Source organism: Planococcus citri, chromosome 3 (genome assembly GCF_950023065.1).
Source record: "Planococcus citri chromosome 3, ihPlaCitr1.1, whole genome shotgun sequence".
Lineage (NCBI taxonomy): Eukaryota > Metazoa > Arthropoda > Insecta > Hemiptera > Pseudococcidae > Planococcus > Planococcus citri.
The window spans coordinates 39,878,161-39,896,551 of NC_088679.1; the positions used below are offsets into that span (position 1 = coordinate 39,878,161).

At 33.0% G+C, this 18,391-nt stretch overlaps 1 protein-coding gene across 6 annotated transcripts in view; it reads right to left on the reverse strand.

Moving 5' to 3' along the window:
• Positions 1–18,391, reverse strand: part of LOC135842100 (potassium voltage-gated channel protein Shaw-like) — a 137,208-nt gene that overhangs the window by 27,983 nt on the left and 90,834 nt on the right. For 3 of the 6 annotated variants that reach the window (XM_065359446.1, XM_065359447.1, XM_065359444.1), the window contains 3 exons: positions 12,325–12,504; positions 9,175–9,210; positions 3,431–3,502 (listed from right to left, as the gene is read on the reverse strand). In XM_065359446.1, the coding sequence (XP_065215518.1) occupies positions 3,431–3,502; positions 9,175–9,210; positions 12,325–12,504 (288 nt within the window). The remainder of the gene's footprint in view (positions 1–3,430; positions 3,503–9,174; positions 9,211–12,324; positions 12,505–18,391) is intronic. The other 3 variants (XM_065359449.1, XM_065359448.1, XM_065359450.1) reach the window with 3 other exon arrangements.

An 18,391-nucleotide genomic window follows, 5' to 3' on the forward strand; every position in this document is an offset into this window, starting at 1 on the left:
TCACATCGTGTCATGTATCGTTAGTTTTCACATCATTACTTTATTTTCCATGCGAATTTCGTTATTTTTCAAAATGTATCGACTATAGATTCTCAAAGAAACAATAAAATCATAACTGTCTTGTTTCTGAATACAGCGAAATACAAATTTGGAATTACTTTATTAATACATTTATAAAAATTTGTCTCAGAACTGCCACGTTGCCACATGAAAACTCAACATTGAATTCTCATAGAGCCTCATCGATTAAGTATACCTATGGGATGTGGAAGACGATTTTCAATTTCCATCTAGTTTCCGTACCTACTAAATACATATTACGAGGTGATTTTCTTCTCGATTCAAATAGGTATCTAATTTCTTATTTAAAAGAAAACATCGTAAGTAAGTAGGTACATAGGTGGGGTGGGTACTGGGTATTTAAAACCAGCGATCCAAGTATCCATACTTATGCCTATTTATACTTAGTTAGAATTGAAGCGATACATACAACGAATCGGTACCTGCAGGATATAAGCATAATAGGTACCTACTCGTACATTTAAAAAGTTTACAGAGGTGAGACCATTCAAAAAATTTTGTGATAAAGAAATAAAACTTAACTTTAGTTTTATAAAGCTTGAAGACAGAATTTGCAATACCATTTCCGATACACCTACCTACATATGTACCTGCGTATCTAAGATTTTCAAAAAGTATTTAAAGTCTTTCAACTATACAAAGTTATTTTAAACATATCGAGACAATTTCAAATTTTCACTCAACTCGAAGGCCGGCTCATGGTAAACATTTTTTTCCCAGCCTTCGCTATTAAGAAATATTGAAAATATTAAGTTGTTCATTCAACGTCATTGTCAACGCAATACAAATTCAATCTAAAATACGCGTAGATATAGTTTTGTCGACGGCTGTGACTGTGACTGTGACAATACTAGAAAGACGTGCCTGTAGGCATAAGAAACTGTTGGTGTATCTATTGCAGATACTTTTATGAGATAAACTTGAATCGATTTCTCGTACTTACGTAGTAATGTTCCACTACATTATAACACGACACCTAGCATTTTTTATTCTACTGACATATTATATAGTAAAACGGTGTTTATTGTCATAAATAACAATCGCCTCGAAGAAAAACAAACAAACAAAAAAACCACATTCACGTTGTATTAAACAATACATTTTTCTTCCCAAAAATACAAATCACCAGTCCTATTTTATTGAAATAAAATCTCGGTGACGTTTCTTTTATTATGTAGTCAGTTGTATGGGAGAAAAGTTCCATAAAGTTTATCTTATGCACGTGCTCTTATTTGTAAAAAATGTCCGATTTAAACGTTTTATCTCGACTATAAACAGAAATGTTAATGGCGCGGCGCCTATATTTTGTTTAATTTTAACCACGTCCTATAGTCTTCATGCAGTACGTGCTACGTGCTTAACATTGCACGAATCAGGATGGTAATTTTTGTAATACAAATATGTTTCCATAAAACGTGATTAAGATAGCTATTAATTTGCATTCGCGTTTTAACTCGGTTAATTTGCCGTACTTTTCCACAAAGATGCCGATATTTTCGGTATATTAAATAAGGTTTTTTTTTGTTACATCTGCAGCGTGGAGATTTTGTACTCAGGTATTGATAAAATAAGCCGATGAAAGTTTGCGGATTAAAAAAAGAAAAATCAAATAGGGCGAATTAATTTCAACATAGCGAATTTATTTTTACAAGTTTTCAATATTTAAGGTCAGCAGATTATCGAGAAAAATACGCTTTATGCAAATTTCTGCGTCTCTTTTTTTCTTCCTTTTTTTCTTTCTACCCCACAAAACGTTATTGAGAGGTGAAATTGCTTCATTAAATTTGTATGTCTAATGAACTGTAGAAGCGTGTTTTTATCGTCGGTTTTTTTTTCTCTTTAAACGGAGAAAAAAAAAGAAAACCCTGAAATCTTATTATTTTAAATTATTTTTTTCGTATAAAGATTTCTTTGCTTAAAGAAAAGTGTAAGGCGATGAAGCCGCCGCGCCTCCGTTAGGGTTTTTAGAACGAAATTTATGCTTTAAATTTTCGCTTCTTTCAATGAATTTTGGCCAAGTTTTAATCGTAAATTCGTTGATGAAGTTTCATATACACACACGTGAAAAGTTGCCTTTTAACAAAGGCGTTCGCGTCACTTGCAAAAACACACATCACATGGAAGATTTATTTTTATCTAGATTGTCATAAGTTTATATATCTATACGAATAGTTATTAAGAAAGCTTAAAATACGCGGTTAGGCTGCCTTTTATACTTATATAAGCAGGTAAGCTTATGAAAGCTTCGAAGCAAATTCCAATTACAAATTTATTTTTCCGAGGTTTGTTCATTGATGCGCGTACGAATAAAAGTTTAAAAACAATGTGTATAAATTTCAAAACAAAAGTAAACTTTTCGTTTGCCGACGTTTTTCTAGAATTATGGCTATAGACGGAACAATAAACTCGAAGATCCGTTAACCTTTCGTTGTATGATATAATTTATTGTGAAATTATCCGACGATGTAGGTATGTACATACTCGTACTCGTATATCGCTTAAATTTACCCATCACTAGTTCTTGCATGTTGTAGTAATATTTTTGGATGAAAAAATCACCATCGAGGCTTATTCGAACGTCTTTATAATCCTTTCGAGTTTCGATAGATTTTGACCCAAATTTTCAAAATCTATCTATTTACGTTATAGTTTAGATCTGAAGCTTTTTCCAACTGTTATTTTTGACATGAATAAATAAGTAAAATGGAAAATCCGCTGAAGACTCCGTAAAGGCTCGAATTAACCTGCACCATTGATTGATTTTGAGAGGTCCATATTAACTCAAATAAAGTTTTAAAAACTCGAGCTTATCATTCTGTAGAAGTGATATTTCCAGATTTTAGGCAAGCCACGTTAAAAATATGTTGATAAATTTGCATAACCAGTTTGCCGTAAATACTCGCAGTAAGATTCATAACGAGATTTATCTACATAATCTATCTACTACATATCATGCATTAAATTGAACCAAAAATAAAGTCGTAGTTCTTGAGGACTTCAAAAAAAAAAAAAAAAGAAAGAAAAAGAAAGAAACAGATGAAAGATTTGATATCATATCACTAATTAAAATTTGAAAATCTCGAAATTGAACCTGTGAACAACGTTTCATCATTGTTCATTGTAATAAAAATTGTAAGTTACCGTTATAAAAATTTGAAAAAAAGTACAGCGAGGGCTCTTTTTCACTCTACATTTTTTTAACGAATTAATTTTTTAAATGGGATCTCAACTCCCTCTCTCCTCTGGGACATAATGGCTCTCAGTTTCCATCAAAATTCTAAAAAATAAACTAAATAAGGCAAAATCAAAAGCAACGTGGCAGGCATTAGGAATGTTGATTAGTACCTACCAATTTGAAAACACGGTGTCCGAATATTGGCCAATTTTTTCGATCCGACCACTCTGAATCCTCACCAGCGCCCTTAAACATAATCAAAATATTTAAAAATTTAAAATATCAAGTGACATCTCGTTTGCTACGTTTTTAGGTAAGGGAATTGAGTGCGAATATTCGTGTATTTTTTCTAAATGAAACTTTTTACAAGGGAAGAATTCCAACTTTTAATCCTCCAAATCAATTGGAAACGGTTTTAAATCGTTTCGAGCAGTTGTATAGAATCTTCAGCAGATTTTTGAAAAAATTAAATTTCTACAAAATTTTAGTGCTTCTGTGGCTCTCCAGCTTTGAAAAAAATTGAAATATTTTGAAAATGGGCGTGAAGAATCAATTTTTCTTAATTCGAGGTCGCTGAATTCAAAGAAAAATAAATCGATATCAGTGAACTTAAGGTGGTTTTGAAGAATTGAAAATGTAGGATGAAAGTGATCATGAAATAACATTTGAAAAAATATATATAAAAATTGTATAAGCTTAGACTAGTTGTAGGTAGAATTCAATTTTCCTCTCTCTACAATGCTTTACTAGGTGAGTAGCTAAGTACCTACTGAATACAAGTTTTCTGAGTTATTTTTGGCCATCTATACTTCTTTGAAGGTGGGAGGGGGGAGATTTTTATTCATTTTAAATGAAATAACCAACATGACATTTAAAAAATAAAAATTATGAAAAAAGACGTGACAGGATCAAAAGCGATCTCTTATGAGTGTAAAATTTTTGGTGTGTTCTTTGGCTATCATTGAGATTTCCATTTCTTCGAAATTCGAAAAACAAAATACAAAAATGACCCACTCCCAGCAGCTGCTTAATTTTTTCAATAATTATGACAAAAAGACTGAACTCTGTAGCCAAACCACCTCTTCATTGCAGAAATGAAGCTGCTTCCTTATAATTAGGTAGGTAAAAATATCATCAATATCAGCATTGGGCGATCTGATAATGATATCGAGAATAGATGCAAGAATATCCATTGCAACAGTAAATAGGTACGACAAATAGACTCATTTTTAAATTTTCCACTAAAAAAAATGAAGCTTATACGTACCTAATCCACAAGTAGAAAGATTTAGCAAAACCAAAGAACCTATTTTGAACAAAATAAATAAAACCACAAGTTGGAAAAACTAACCAACTAACCCAATAGGTACCCAAGTATTTTCGGGTAAGATTATACGACCTCGATACGATTAATTAACTCGGCTCGCCAGTTAATTCACTTCAAGCTGGTTGACAATTACAACCAAGGATAATCAGTCACTAAGGGAATTGAAGTGTTACATTTCAGGTAAGCCGTATCACTATGACACACTATACACAGCATCTCGTAAGTATACTATATGTAAGTTACATAGTCTACTATTAAAAAAAAGTATACGTCAATTTATTATCTCACAGCCATCTGAATACAACCACCTTATTTAAGACGTTTCAATCAAATTTAATAAAAGGTTCGACTAACAGGTTGTTTTCATCATATTTTCCTGTAATCTGGCGAATTTACTGATATATTTTCGAAAAAGCCTTGTCACCATTAATGCTACAATTTATAACGGTGGGTCTAAAGGCAAAAGCTGACGATATATCGTCTAAAGACATGTTGAAATAGTTTGTGAAAAACAATCTTGACAGCTTTAGGGATTGAAATTTCTCGTCTAATCCAATAACTTTGAATAAAGAAAAATAAGTGCCACATTTATCCGCGAGACGTTTGCCTAAGCACGATTTTTGTAAACATAAACAATCAAACTATACTTACATAGGCGTTCGATTTCGCTACGATAGATATTTTATAATTATTATACCGAGGATTGATTAAGTAACTGGACATATAAGAACTAAAGTTTAAGGTACACAATCATTACGAGGGCACGAAAATTTCCAACGGAAATTTGAAATTTTAAGTTTAAAGAACAACTTTTAAACAAGACTTCATAGCCAGTAGCAATAGTATTTAATTTCCTGTAGATAGGTACCTACCTACATAGCAAAAAAATATAAATAATTAAAAATAATAAATCCATATTCCTGCACCGACTCAGTGAAAATCGATAGAATAATAAAAATCAAATTCATCTTTCTTCTGCCTTCAAAGAATGCGAGGATTAAGTAGGTTTAAGTACCTACCTAACTACCTACCTATGTGGTATTTGTAAAGTTAAAATAGAATAGTAAAATTGTGACTTATGTACATTGCAGAATTTAGTCATCGCACATTCTATTAGAATACCTACGAATCGAGTTCACAATCGAAAATTACCTACAGGTGGTTACTCCTGAAAAATGTAAAGGTTGAGGGTGGTGTGGGATAAAATCCCCTTGAGTGGAAAAGATTTCACTCAACTCTTTGCATAGATAGTTTGATCTTGCCACGGATGGTCAGAGGTCTTCGGTGATCGTGTTGAAATATAAGAACACACTAACTACACGATGACAAGTACATAACGTAATTTATATTCAATTAAATTAACATTACATTAAAATAATACCTACAAACCCGCAATATAAGTGGCTTGGTGAACCAGTCCACAGAGTGCGCTACCTACCTGTAGTTGTGGTGGAAAACTTATAAGGAAACCTATTAAAAAGCAGTGTAGCCACTTTCATTGGATCATATTAAGGGGAAGCTGCTGGGATGGCGTATCCCCTCCCGGTACAAAAACATCGAGATATTTGTACCGAGCATCTAGAAACATTGGAATAAAAGAATATTTCCGTTGAATTTTTCCCTATTGCTTCGATTCTTTGTTTCATTGTAATCACATAGTGAAACCAACGAGCAGCATATGATATTTCATGAAAATTACTTATATAGCAGGATCAAAAAATGTTGATGACTATGTACATAATTTACCTACTACGGTGAAAAAAAAAATCTAATCGTTGTAATTTACGTGAAATCATCTCAATGATTCTCCTTTGAATTGAGCTCCATTAATGTAAAAGCAAAATGTACACAGAGAATGGGAAATGCTAGATAGCGTTTCTTTTTGAAGATGAAGAATAACACGAAAAAAATTATTCTCTTTTGATCATTTTTCCTTTAAACTTATTTTATAGGTACCTATTTTGTAATCAATCAAAAAGATTACGTCGAAAGAACTCTTCAGATTCCTATTTTAAACATTCTACCAGCTTAATTGAAAAAAAAAGAGTAATTTAGAAATTGATTCGTATCGTGCAGTTTTTGAAAATTCGTCGAAAAACAGAAGATATTTGTGGAAATCTTCATAGATTGAACATTTAATTTGATACATCGCATCGTATTGAAAAAAAAAATCATTCCTATAGATAAAATTTGATTGAAATAAAACAAGAAGAGAAAAACAAATCGCTTTCTTTATACAGAAATTATTTTTAGGTCGTTGATAATCTGTTTCCGTACGTATAGTTACCTACCTACCTAATTCCGAGCTGAAATGAGAAACGTGAAAGGTATTCACCCCTTTTATAAGAGATAACCGTGAAAGCTTAAAAGTTTGAATACAAAACCAAGCAGAATAAATATGTATTCAGTCAAACGTGAAGAAAATAATCACGATTTACTTGGAATCTTTTAATACGTATAAATTCGGTTTTTATGCTAACAGTAAAATAAAGAGTTCGTTTGATCACCTTGAGAGGGTTCTTGAATATTTCGAAAACAAAAAATTTTCGAGACATAACCAAGATAAATAGGGTCAAGCAAAAATTAATACAAAAACCGCGACCAGTTGAGATTTTAAGGAAAATTCGTAGTCTTCCTTGTTTGTTCTGACCTTGTTTCTGAGACCGATGAGAGGTTTAATTAATGTAGTCATTTGATAAATAAACACAGACATACGGCTTTCGTGAGTCACGAAAATAACAAACTTTCATTAAAATTCCTACGCCGGATTTCATTCGGAAAAATCTCCAGACACTAGAAAAATTCACAAATACCTAAACGATTATTTCCCCTTGCAAACGTTTTTTGAATTTTTGCCACAATTTTTGAATTTTTTTCCACGCCGAAGAAGGTAAATATTTTTGGCGAAATCGGGCACTCGAGCATATTTCTCGAGTAAAGGCTCGATAACGCAGTAAACTCACACCGTCGTACACGCACTGTCCCCAGCGGTTATTTCGCATTGTAATCGAAATAAAATGTATAGATGCTCTGAAGAAATTCCCATTTAAATTCTACGTGTAAAGTTTTCATTCTTTCCGTGTTTTTTTTTCTTCTAAATTTTTAAGGAGATTTAGTTGAAAGAAAATGAAAACACCTACGATTCGAATCAGTTCTAAGAACATGTTTTATTTCGTTTTTGAAAATAATCGATACTCTTCTTTTTGGAAAAATCGAACGTCATTTAATTCAATTAAAATATATTATTAACTACATGATTCTCGAGGAATAAGAGATCAAATTGAAATAAGTATGACCGGGCATCACACAAAAAAAAAATGAAATAGACAAAGACATGGACATTTCGCTCTTGGCCGGTTTATACTTAACTTATCTATTTCCCGACACATTTCAAATTCGAATCATACATGATTATTATTCACGTAATACCTATCACTTTGTTAATTAAGAAGTCTCAAACATCCCTGATTTAATTCCATTAATCCGAAACTATACCACACAACGTTGATTTCCCAACTTTATTTATATTAACAGCATAAAATATGATGAATGATTTCATCCCTACAACTTATTCGAGGGATAAATAGATACGTAGGTATTTGAATAAAACTTTGTGTTTCATGTTAAATATTATAATACATACGTGACAATTCGTAACACAAATGGGAATAAACATCAATTTAATTAGTGTTAGGTGTTAAAAACGTTATTCCTAAGGATACCTCTTCACACGAAATTAATATCACTCGTGGGAAGAGCCTACCTATATGGTTTATGTAACAGTATGAAAATATAGGTAAATAGTTTAATCGCAAACACACAATTACCTCTCCTCTTTTTCCTTCTACGTTGTAAATGTTCGGCTTACATAGGTATCTAGCAATTTCGCTAGCGAAATCTGAATTTTATCCCAGATTAACCGAAATCTATAAATATTAAATTTTCAAAATGTACCTCATTATACGGTAAACATAGGTACCTACGTAGCGTAGGTAGGTACCTATTTCTGTTTTAATGGAAAACTGGGAAATTGAAATAAGTTATTCGAAGAAAAGAATTATTTACGAAGCAATCAAAATATGGTATACATAACTAAAGTATAACAATAACAATGGAATAGCCTAACGAGAGGAATAAAATTTCTACGAAGTGTAGGTAGGTAGCAGTGAAATGAAAAATATGTTGCAGAGATTGAATGAAAGTATCCAACAGAGTAAAATAATTAAATGATGAAAAAAATACATTTTGGCGGAATTTTTTCTTAGATGAGATGTGCAGGTGATTGAATACTTATCTACCATTTATCTACTTTTTTTTTGCAAATCTTCTGGTTTGATTTTCTAATTATACTGACAATAATTTTCACTGTTAGGTAGTCAGAATTTCAAATTCGATATTAAGTAAATTACTGGTTATAATTTTTTTGAAAACTTGCCAAAATTTACTAAAAGAACACTCACGGAAATTCAATATAATATACCTATATATTTTCGAATAAAAGATAGCTCGGTAAAATTTCACAAATTTTCTTTTCGTCCTTCGGTATAAATTACCAGTAATTTACAGAAAGTCTCCTAGGTAGGTAACTTACCGTAGCAACTATCCTGCCATCTCCGCAGAAAGTATCCTGTAATAGTACAATCTATGAGATCAATCCTGACAAAAATACATATATCTAGGTAATTCACATAATAGCTAGGTACGTTTGGTTTAAAATGAGCGACTCTGATAGTTTCTTCATGGCGTAACTAAGCCAAAGACAAATGAGACAATCGTCCAGTAAGTACCTCTATAGACACCTAAAATTGTTATAAAATGAGAAAAAAAGTGCTGGTATAGATACTTAATGTTCAGCCTATTATAGAAAATAATTTTTTTCTTTAAATTATCAAAATGTTGCTGGAAGAACGATTACTCTGAATGAGTCACGATTGCAGATTTTTAAATGGTTTGAAAATGTTTTCCGTTGCATGAAAATAGGATTGCTTAGGTACAAGGAAACGTTGAGAAAACAACTGTAACTTGCCTAAAGTGTTCACCCTTTCACCGAGTAAATCTTTTTCTTCGTCACCAGTTCTGAGAAAGGAACGAAAAGAACTATCTCTCATACCAGTTTTCTTCCTCGAAAAAATCGAGGGAAAAACATCAAAGAATGAAACGAAAATGGCCATAAGTCTTGAAAATTGAGCACCAATTAAGGATATATGAACTGAAGAATAAATGACTGGCGATTTTTTTTCCAAATTGAAGCAAAAAATCCTACGAAAATTTTAAATTATGGATATGTTTTTTGCTCCGAGTTGGCCCTTAAGATCTCAATCTCATTGATAAGAGCTAAATACGGTTTTCTGAAAGTTTTACATAGGTAGGCAGGCACTCGTAATTTTTGCAATTTCATTGATTTTTTCTTCTTCGAGTCCTCAAAGTCAGACTTGATGACATGACTGCCATGTCCAATTTAATGAAACAGTAGTCCAAAATGTCAAAAATTGGTCATTTGTTTCAACGTTTTTATAAGGCTGGCATAATGGCGAAAATTCGTTGCAGTTTTTTTTTCAAATTCTTCAGAATTAAAACAAAATATTATAAAATCAGGTCGTTACTAATCGTGGGCACACCCTGTTGCGCAGATACCTAAAATAGGTATTATATAAGACATTTAAGAATTATTATAGGTGCTTAAAAGTTTATCAATACCCTGATTTTTCATTAAATTCGTGAATGACGTGAGTACTTACCTACTCTGTAGGATTTTTTCCTGTGGGGATGATTACATCCCTGATTCAAACCCCTAAGTACGGTCTTGATTAAACTATCTCTGGGTAATTCTCAGAAAAAGGGTCGATTTTGATATGCATAATTTTGAAAAACGAAAATCATTTTTTTTTGGAAAATTTCAAGTGGGAATAATTTGTATATGTGTCCCAGATCCCTTTTCTAGTGTTGGCCTCAATTCAATCCCCCCACTGTGGACCCCGGCCCCCCTAAAACGGCGATAATTAGAATTCGACCCTCATCGATGTGTAATATGTCGATTGACATGTTTTCAAGGTCGTAGAATTCGAATCTGGAGTTATTTTTTTTGTAGAGGTGGAGGGTGAGGCGTGGGGAGGGGGAAAATGTCAAATTTTGCTTATATTATCGTGTAATATGTCGATTTATGTTTTTCAGGCCGCAGAGTTCGAATCTGGACTTATTTTTTTGGTAGGGGTAGAGGTGAAGTGTGGGGAGGGAGAAAATGTAAAATTTTGCTTGTATTATCGTGTAATATGCCGACTAGCGCGATAAAAGTACAGCTGTCTGAAATTTGGCCAAGTCGAAGGACAAATGGGCGCTGGACAAGCCGAAGGACAATCTCAACGTTTTTTCGTTTCTAGCCTTACCTACTGGACATTATTCGATTTTTAACACGTAATAAATGTGTACTTATCATGTAGAATAACTTCCCGTGCTCAATTATTGGTTTTGGCGGGTTCATTGGCGTAAATGAAAACACCAAGCCGAAGGACACAGATTTTGCGAAATATTAAAACTTCACAGATAAGTACGATCAGAACGAGCTGTAATGTAGTTTTTAAAAAGAACGGTGCGGGGTAACATTTCTATGAGAACAGTGAACCAGTGCAGCACTCACCAGAAAAAAATGTTGGATTGGGAAGCTACCAAAAATAATTGAAAATTGCTCGAAAATTTGCGCAAAAAGTGTGTGACAGTTTTCAAATGTGAATTGTGAGCTTCCTATAGACTTATTGCAATTGCAATTTGCACAATAAGAGACCTTCGTGTTCTATGATAATGAGAATGTGTCAATTTTTCCAAAAAAAAATGAAGTTCATGACACTTTATAACATTCATTTTCAAAAACATGATGTGTGACAGCCAAGTCGAAGGACATTTGGGGTATAAAATCAAATGTACACCAATGAAAGGAGGGTGTAAAAACCTCAATACCATGTGTGAAATGTGTGCGGGGTCATTCTTGAATGGACCAAAAAAACAAAAAAAAAATTCATGCTAAAACCGTTGAAAAATTTGCCATGTACACGAATTTTACCTTTTTCTGAGAATTACCCCTCTATACAATTTGATCAAAATTAAATGAATGTTTTTCATTATTGGTGAATCGAAGTTTTTGAGTAAGATAAGAATAGAAAAATTCACACGAGTGATGAGACATGCACAAACAAAATAATTTTGACTCATTCTGAATGGACACTAGAACAACACAAACTACCTATGTTTTCAAACAAAACCACGGCAAGGCATGACAAATTTGATAATGCTTGGACAGAATTGCAGGAATTAAAAGAAACAGTTGCAAGTATTGAAGTGAATTGGGCAATGGGCTTCTTCAAATGAACTGAGTATAAAATATGAAAAATTGAAATTCAAATCAAAGAATGAATCAGAGAGAGAGCAACAACAACGCGATGGAAAACAAAAAGAAATAGGATAGAACAACAAGAACGAAATTTAACGAAACAGAACACAACAAAAATTCAATAAGTTAGTTCAAAATGAATGATTCGTTTGTAATAACCTTAACCAGAATCAAATGAAACGAATAGGTAGATATCTGGTTCAATATCCCTAAAGCATACAGGAAGACTCGCACAAAAACCACGTTCTTATTGCTATACTTATATGTACATAGCCAAAGGAAATCACTGCATATGCAATCAATCATATGCATCTACAGTAAATAAACTGTCAAGTATTAGTTAGGTAGGCAGGTACTCACGTGAGCTGCTACTGACGAATACGGTTCGTCGAAAATTGACCATATTTGAGGTTTTAATTTCTGCCACCAACTCAGTCGACCAGAAATATAATCATCTTCGTATCCAAAAAGACGAGCGATTTCTTCTTCATTTGGTTTCTCCGAGTCTAAATCAAGTTTATCCAAAATGGCCAATGTGGACTGTAAAGAAACACAACAAGTTGATCCATTAATCATAATACCTATGTATAGTTTAGGTAATTACGAGTAGATACTCAGTCTACAGGAAAACTATTAAAAAATCGCGATACAAAGAGTAAGTATAGGTACCCGCATGTATGAGAAAAATGACAAAAAATTCCCCTAAATAAATCCACGCGACACTCGACCAATGTTTAAAATTCTCCAGACTGCGCCAGGTAGTAAATTAGGCTACGTACCACCTATTCTATTACTCGGCAGTATATTTTTTCAGTCGTTAACTAACGAGTAGAATTTTTCATTCTAATATATGTTGAGCGAAAATTATACCTAGTATATCAGTGAAACAATCTTATTTCCGTATTTATTTCCTTTCGTCAGTCGGTGATAAATTTAATTTTTTTTTCTCGCAAAATTATGATGCAGTGTTAATGTGGAGATATTTTTTTACTTCAAAAACGTTACCTACATTGTGGCGAAAAGTTGCCTATACCTACTATTGAACATTGAAATATGTTTCCGTTTTTTCTTTTTTTAAAAAAAAAATTGCAAAAAACTTGTCCAAATGTTTTTCAGCAACTTTGAATTTATATCCCGGAGCTAATATAAACAAGCGACATGTTTATTGAAACAATATAAAGAAAAATACCTCGTCTAGGAAAAACAATACATTTATTTCAATATCGAAAAAGATAACAAAACTAGCGAAAACGAGGTACCTCTATATCTTTACTTTAAAAACAAACAAGAATTAAAAACATCTTTGGAAAAAAACACCTCTTTTGAATTACTTATAATGATGGGAAGTTTTTTTTATAGGCACCCACTTTTCTTAATCGAGATATTTTGTAAAACAAAAACGTTTACGCTATAAGGTGACTGTGAAACAATCGACTTTAACTTTCAACTCGTCTATTCGGTTTCATTCATCATTAACTCGGCTGAAAGAAAATAACTAAAATTCTTTCTATGCAAAATTTGTCAAAATTTAAAACTTTCACGTTTAAAGAAAACGTTTAATTTCACTTTTAAATATTCCTTAAAAAGGCAAAATGTTTCATCTTCATTTCAAAAAGTTCATTAATTTTAATTATCACGCTCAACCGTGTCTTTTTATTATAAGGATAATTTTCGCGTACGAAAAAATTAAGAAAAATAAAAGAAAAGAAAGCGAAAGTAAAAAAAAGAACTGTACAATTTCGTAATACTTACAAGATAAGGTGGGTTATTATTACGTTATTTTCAGTATTCAGCTATGGTTAGTACGAATACAAATCAGCTTTCAAGTAGGTAGTACCTACCAACATTGAAAAAAGCATGAATAATTTCAATGTTGGTCGTGGAATATGGGATACTTTTCCACGTGAAAAGAATTGTAGTTTTTTTTTCTTTCCAACATGTCTCATTCATATGTTTACTAGATCCTATTTCAATTAAAATTAGTGCCTACCTATACGCGCAGTTCATTAACGAAGGTTTTGAAAAATTCATAATATTCACCACATTCATTTTTTTATTTTTTCATTTTATTTTTTTTTTTACCAACAACCTTATACCTACCTGGAACATCTCCTTGATCGTCGTTTTTATTAAAGCCACAGGTAAGTACACATTAGGTACCTATTAATTCAAAACAGTAGCATTTTCATGCTCATTTCATTGATTATCCTTATGTCAAATTACATTATTTACCTTAGGTTACTACGTCATCCAGAACAATTAAACAGAATCAGACACATCAAAGGTGCATGCAACATTTTATCGTCTCCGTAGCTCGAGGCACAACGTGTTCTGTAAATTCTAATTCCAAACGTTAAACTTTTTCACAACTTTTTAAATTACGAAAAAAATAACCATCGGCATTTTGGCTTTTATTAGCAAAAGAAAAGCCGGGAGGTACCATTCTTGTACAAAGGGTATGCTTTGATCATACAAAACAACTCTTTGATTTTTAAAATTTCGACATAATTCAAGGTTACTAGGAACGCGAAACGAATCAAATTTTAAATTAAGAATGAAAATAAATAATGTATTCTTTTGAAGTTAACTATTTTTTTCTCTCCTTTTTTTATACAGGCGAAATAAACGAGAAAAAAAAATTAACGAAACGATAAATTTCTCGCCCGTGTCATTGATTTAGGAGAAACCCTTTGCGAGAAATTGTTTTCAGTTTGGTTCACAGGGTGTCCCATCAAACGTCTGTCGTAGGTACTTCGAATTTAGTAATATAACCAGGTACCTCAAGATGGAGCCTAGCAATAAATTGTCGTGAAATGATCTCAGAAAGAAGAAATGTTCTTATGAGCATCAAAAAATCAATAAATCACACTTAAACGCCTAGTTAGTCATTGTTCTGTTAGTATTTCTATCATTTATTTCAAATTTTTTTGCACACCTTTTTGATTTTTTTCGTTTTTTAATTTTCGGTGGAAAAAGAAAGAGTGGGAGAGGGTGAATAAATTTTGAAAGTGCCTGGTTCACAATAATCTAGTTGAGTTGTTTCAATTTTACTTTTACTTTTTTTCTACTTTCAGCATTTTAGCACGATTCACCAGTGCAGTGAATAATTTTCCATCTCAAGATTGAAATCGCAGAGAAATTCGGTCACAATTTTTCCACGATGATTCGACTCATGTCTGGTCCAAGCTCCGATCGAAACGAACCAGTGAGCATAATTACTTCATTTTCAACCCTCTGACTCAAAAACAAGCATATTTCAGGTGCCTAAAATATTATGGAGCTTCCAGCGAGTTTTCGTTTCCTTCCACTTGAAGGGACAAAAATGAACATGTGCATCAATATCTTTGATTGGTGCTTATCGTGTACCCTTTAAATCGAAAACAAAAGAAGTAAGTGACAAGATTTGCACTATTTTTCTCCCTAATCAAATTTCAATCGAAACAAATGCGAATAATCAGTCCTGGATTTCAAGATAACTGGCTGGGAAATACCAAGTAGTGGGATTCAAGTTTAAGAAATAAGATGAGGGTGAGACCTTAAGATATTTTAGAAACTCGTTGTCAAACACAACGCTTGTGCTATTCTTCTTTTCAGTCAAGTCAATTTTCAATAAAATTCCTACTGGAAAAATTCAGCTCCAAAAAACATCCTATTAATGCTAAAGTTTTTCGTTTATTATATCTGAAGGAGCGTAGAACGTTTGAAGGAAAAAGAACAACTAAATGAACATTGTTTTCGAAAAAAAAAGAATAGCAATAAAAGGAAGAAGGTAAAGTATACTTACCTACCTAATTTAAAAATAATTTAAATTTTCCTGTTTAGGTAGGTACCTATCATTGTAATTTTTCAATTTGAAAAAATTACTCCACCAAATGAGTTGACAAACGAGAAACTGTTTAAAATTGAAATGATTTTTCTAAATTCGTTACTTTTTACGCCTCGTAGGTAGGTACCTATTAAGAGTCCAGGTTTTCTGCGAGACATTTGCCTATTATACGGTTTAATTCGAGAGAGGAAAAAAAGTTGACTGGCTGAAGAGGTACTTGAGTTAATGGCGTTAAAAGTATAACTATCTACTCAAAAATTAGCACAAAAATATGAAATATAGTTTAAGTAAACCGTCCACAGTTACCGGTAATTAAAAGAATACGTTGAAGTGACAAGTTAAAGTGCTTTTAGAAATACGCCCTCTTTTCCGGCTTCTTTTGTTTCATTAAAAGCAGCCTAAAGGTAGACGGGAATACTACCTAGAAGAAGGTTTTATTAAAATTTCGCGAATTTCCGCAACTTGAAATAAGAAAAAAAATAAGAACAGTTAGACCCGAAATAGTTGGATGAAAATGAGAGAGAAAAAACGGACTCATCGCGATAACTATAATATTCTTATGTATATTTTGACGAAGATGATATCTAACTACCTACTTAAACAGCTGTAAAAAAAAGCGAGAAAAAAAGTCGAATACGAAATATCCGCAAAAAATTGATTGTTCGTATGCGACACTATGGAGCGATAGTAAAAAAAAAAAACCATACACGACTGTTCGTAAAGAGATCACATAAAAGGGATTGGATGCATTCTATCCACCTACCTACGGGTCAAAAATACATTTCCAATCGTTTTGCTACAATTTCAATCGGACACTCGATAAAACTCATTCTACCATATTTGTACTCGAACGGAATTCCGAGCTGAGAAAGCGCAGTAAAAACTGACCACAAGTACTTCATAAATATTTACCCAAGTTATCAACCGTTTCTCAGGAAATTTCTATCTACGCCCGTACAACTCGATTATCATTCATTTCACGAGGCGAAATTTCGCCACCAACGCTAAAGCGCCGATAAATAGGTAGGTACATAGTTAGACCTACGACTACGTAGAATCAGCTAAAATAGGTGCCAAATTATAAAATTACCTACTTTAATCTTCATCGATAAATTAAACGAATTATGTATTAGTAAAAGCGAGGTGTATAGTGTTTTGAATCACTTTGTTGGCAAAATACGTAAAACAGTATTACTATTCAGCCCCATGAGCGAGTGGAAAGTTTTTGAAATTAAGGCTTACTGTGAGAAAAAATTCCTCATTATACACATTATTCTGTTTAATCTGCACCTACAGACAGACATGGTGTAAAAGAGTAATTAAGAGATTATACACTCGGTCTTACTGCCTCATGGTGTGCTGCAGATTTCCATCCTACTAACAAAAAACGTTTACGGATTAAAACGATATTTCTCCGGCATCAGTTGAAACTTCATAAAAATGAAGATGACTCTAATTCTTTATTTGAAATTAGTACAAATAGGTAATGTATATGCGCCATGTGCGAACTTAAATGCGAAGATTATTTACTTCGGATTTTCGTTTTTGTGTTATTTCTAGTTTAGTACCTACTTACATATGTACGACCGAATGATGATTTTTTAGTGCATAAACAGGGTTCTATCCGAACTCAAGGGGATATTCGTTCATACGATTTTCAGAGATTTAACGCTGTCTTCGGCAGTTTTAAATCGATTGATTCGAAACATGGTGTTAAGGTGAAGATAATATACTTGAAAGTTGAGGGTAACCACTCCAAATTTGAAAAAAAAATGTTGACCTCAACGACGACCTCAAAATCTACTTTGAAAACTTCAAATCAATGTAAAAATGAGTTCAAAAATCTGGGAAAAACCAAAAAAATAATTTTTAGATTTTTTAGTGTATTTTCAATCACTGATAATTTTTTTTTAGAATTTTTCGAAAGGTGGCTGCCGCTTCATGGTCATACTTAAACCATTTGGAAACGCGTTTTTCTCACCTAAAGTGATCAGTTTTGGCCAATTTTTTTGCAATAGGTACCTTTCTATAATATGATCATCAAAGACACTGAGGCCAAACTATTTGTGCATTATCAACCTGAATTTGAACAAAGCTTGTAAATTTTTCTATGTTTTATTCATTTTTATTGGAAAATTGGATTGCAACATTTTGGGAACACTTGACACCCCTGTATGGCTTCCCAAATGTCTGTCTGACTGACTGACTGACTGCCCAGCTTCTTTAGGCCATTGACCCGTCAGTACGGCTTATCAAGGTCGTCAATCTGTCTGTCTGGTCTCTAAAGGTCATTGACCCGTATGTGTGGCCTCTCATGCAAGGTCGTCTGTCTGCTTGTCAGGCCATCCGAGGTCACTGACCTACCTGTCTAGTCTCTCAAGGTTGTATGCATGGTTAACCGATTTTCCAAGGTCGTCTGTCTGCATGTCTAGCTTCTTAAAATCATTGACCCATTTGTTATGTTTCTCAAAGTCGTCTGTCTTGGCATCTGATCATCTGAAGGTCACATACCCGCCTGTCAGGCCTCTCAAGGTTAAATGGACCCACCTGTCTGGCTTCCCAAGGTCATCTGTCTGTGTGCCTGGTCTCTTAAGGTCACTG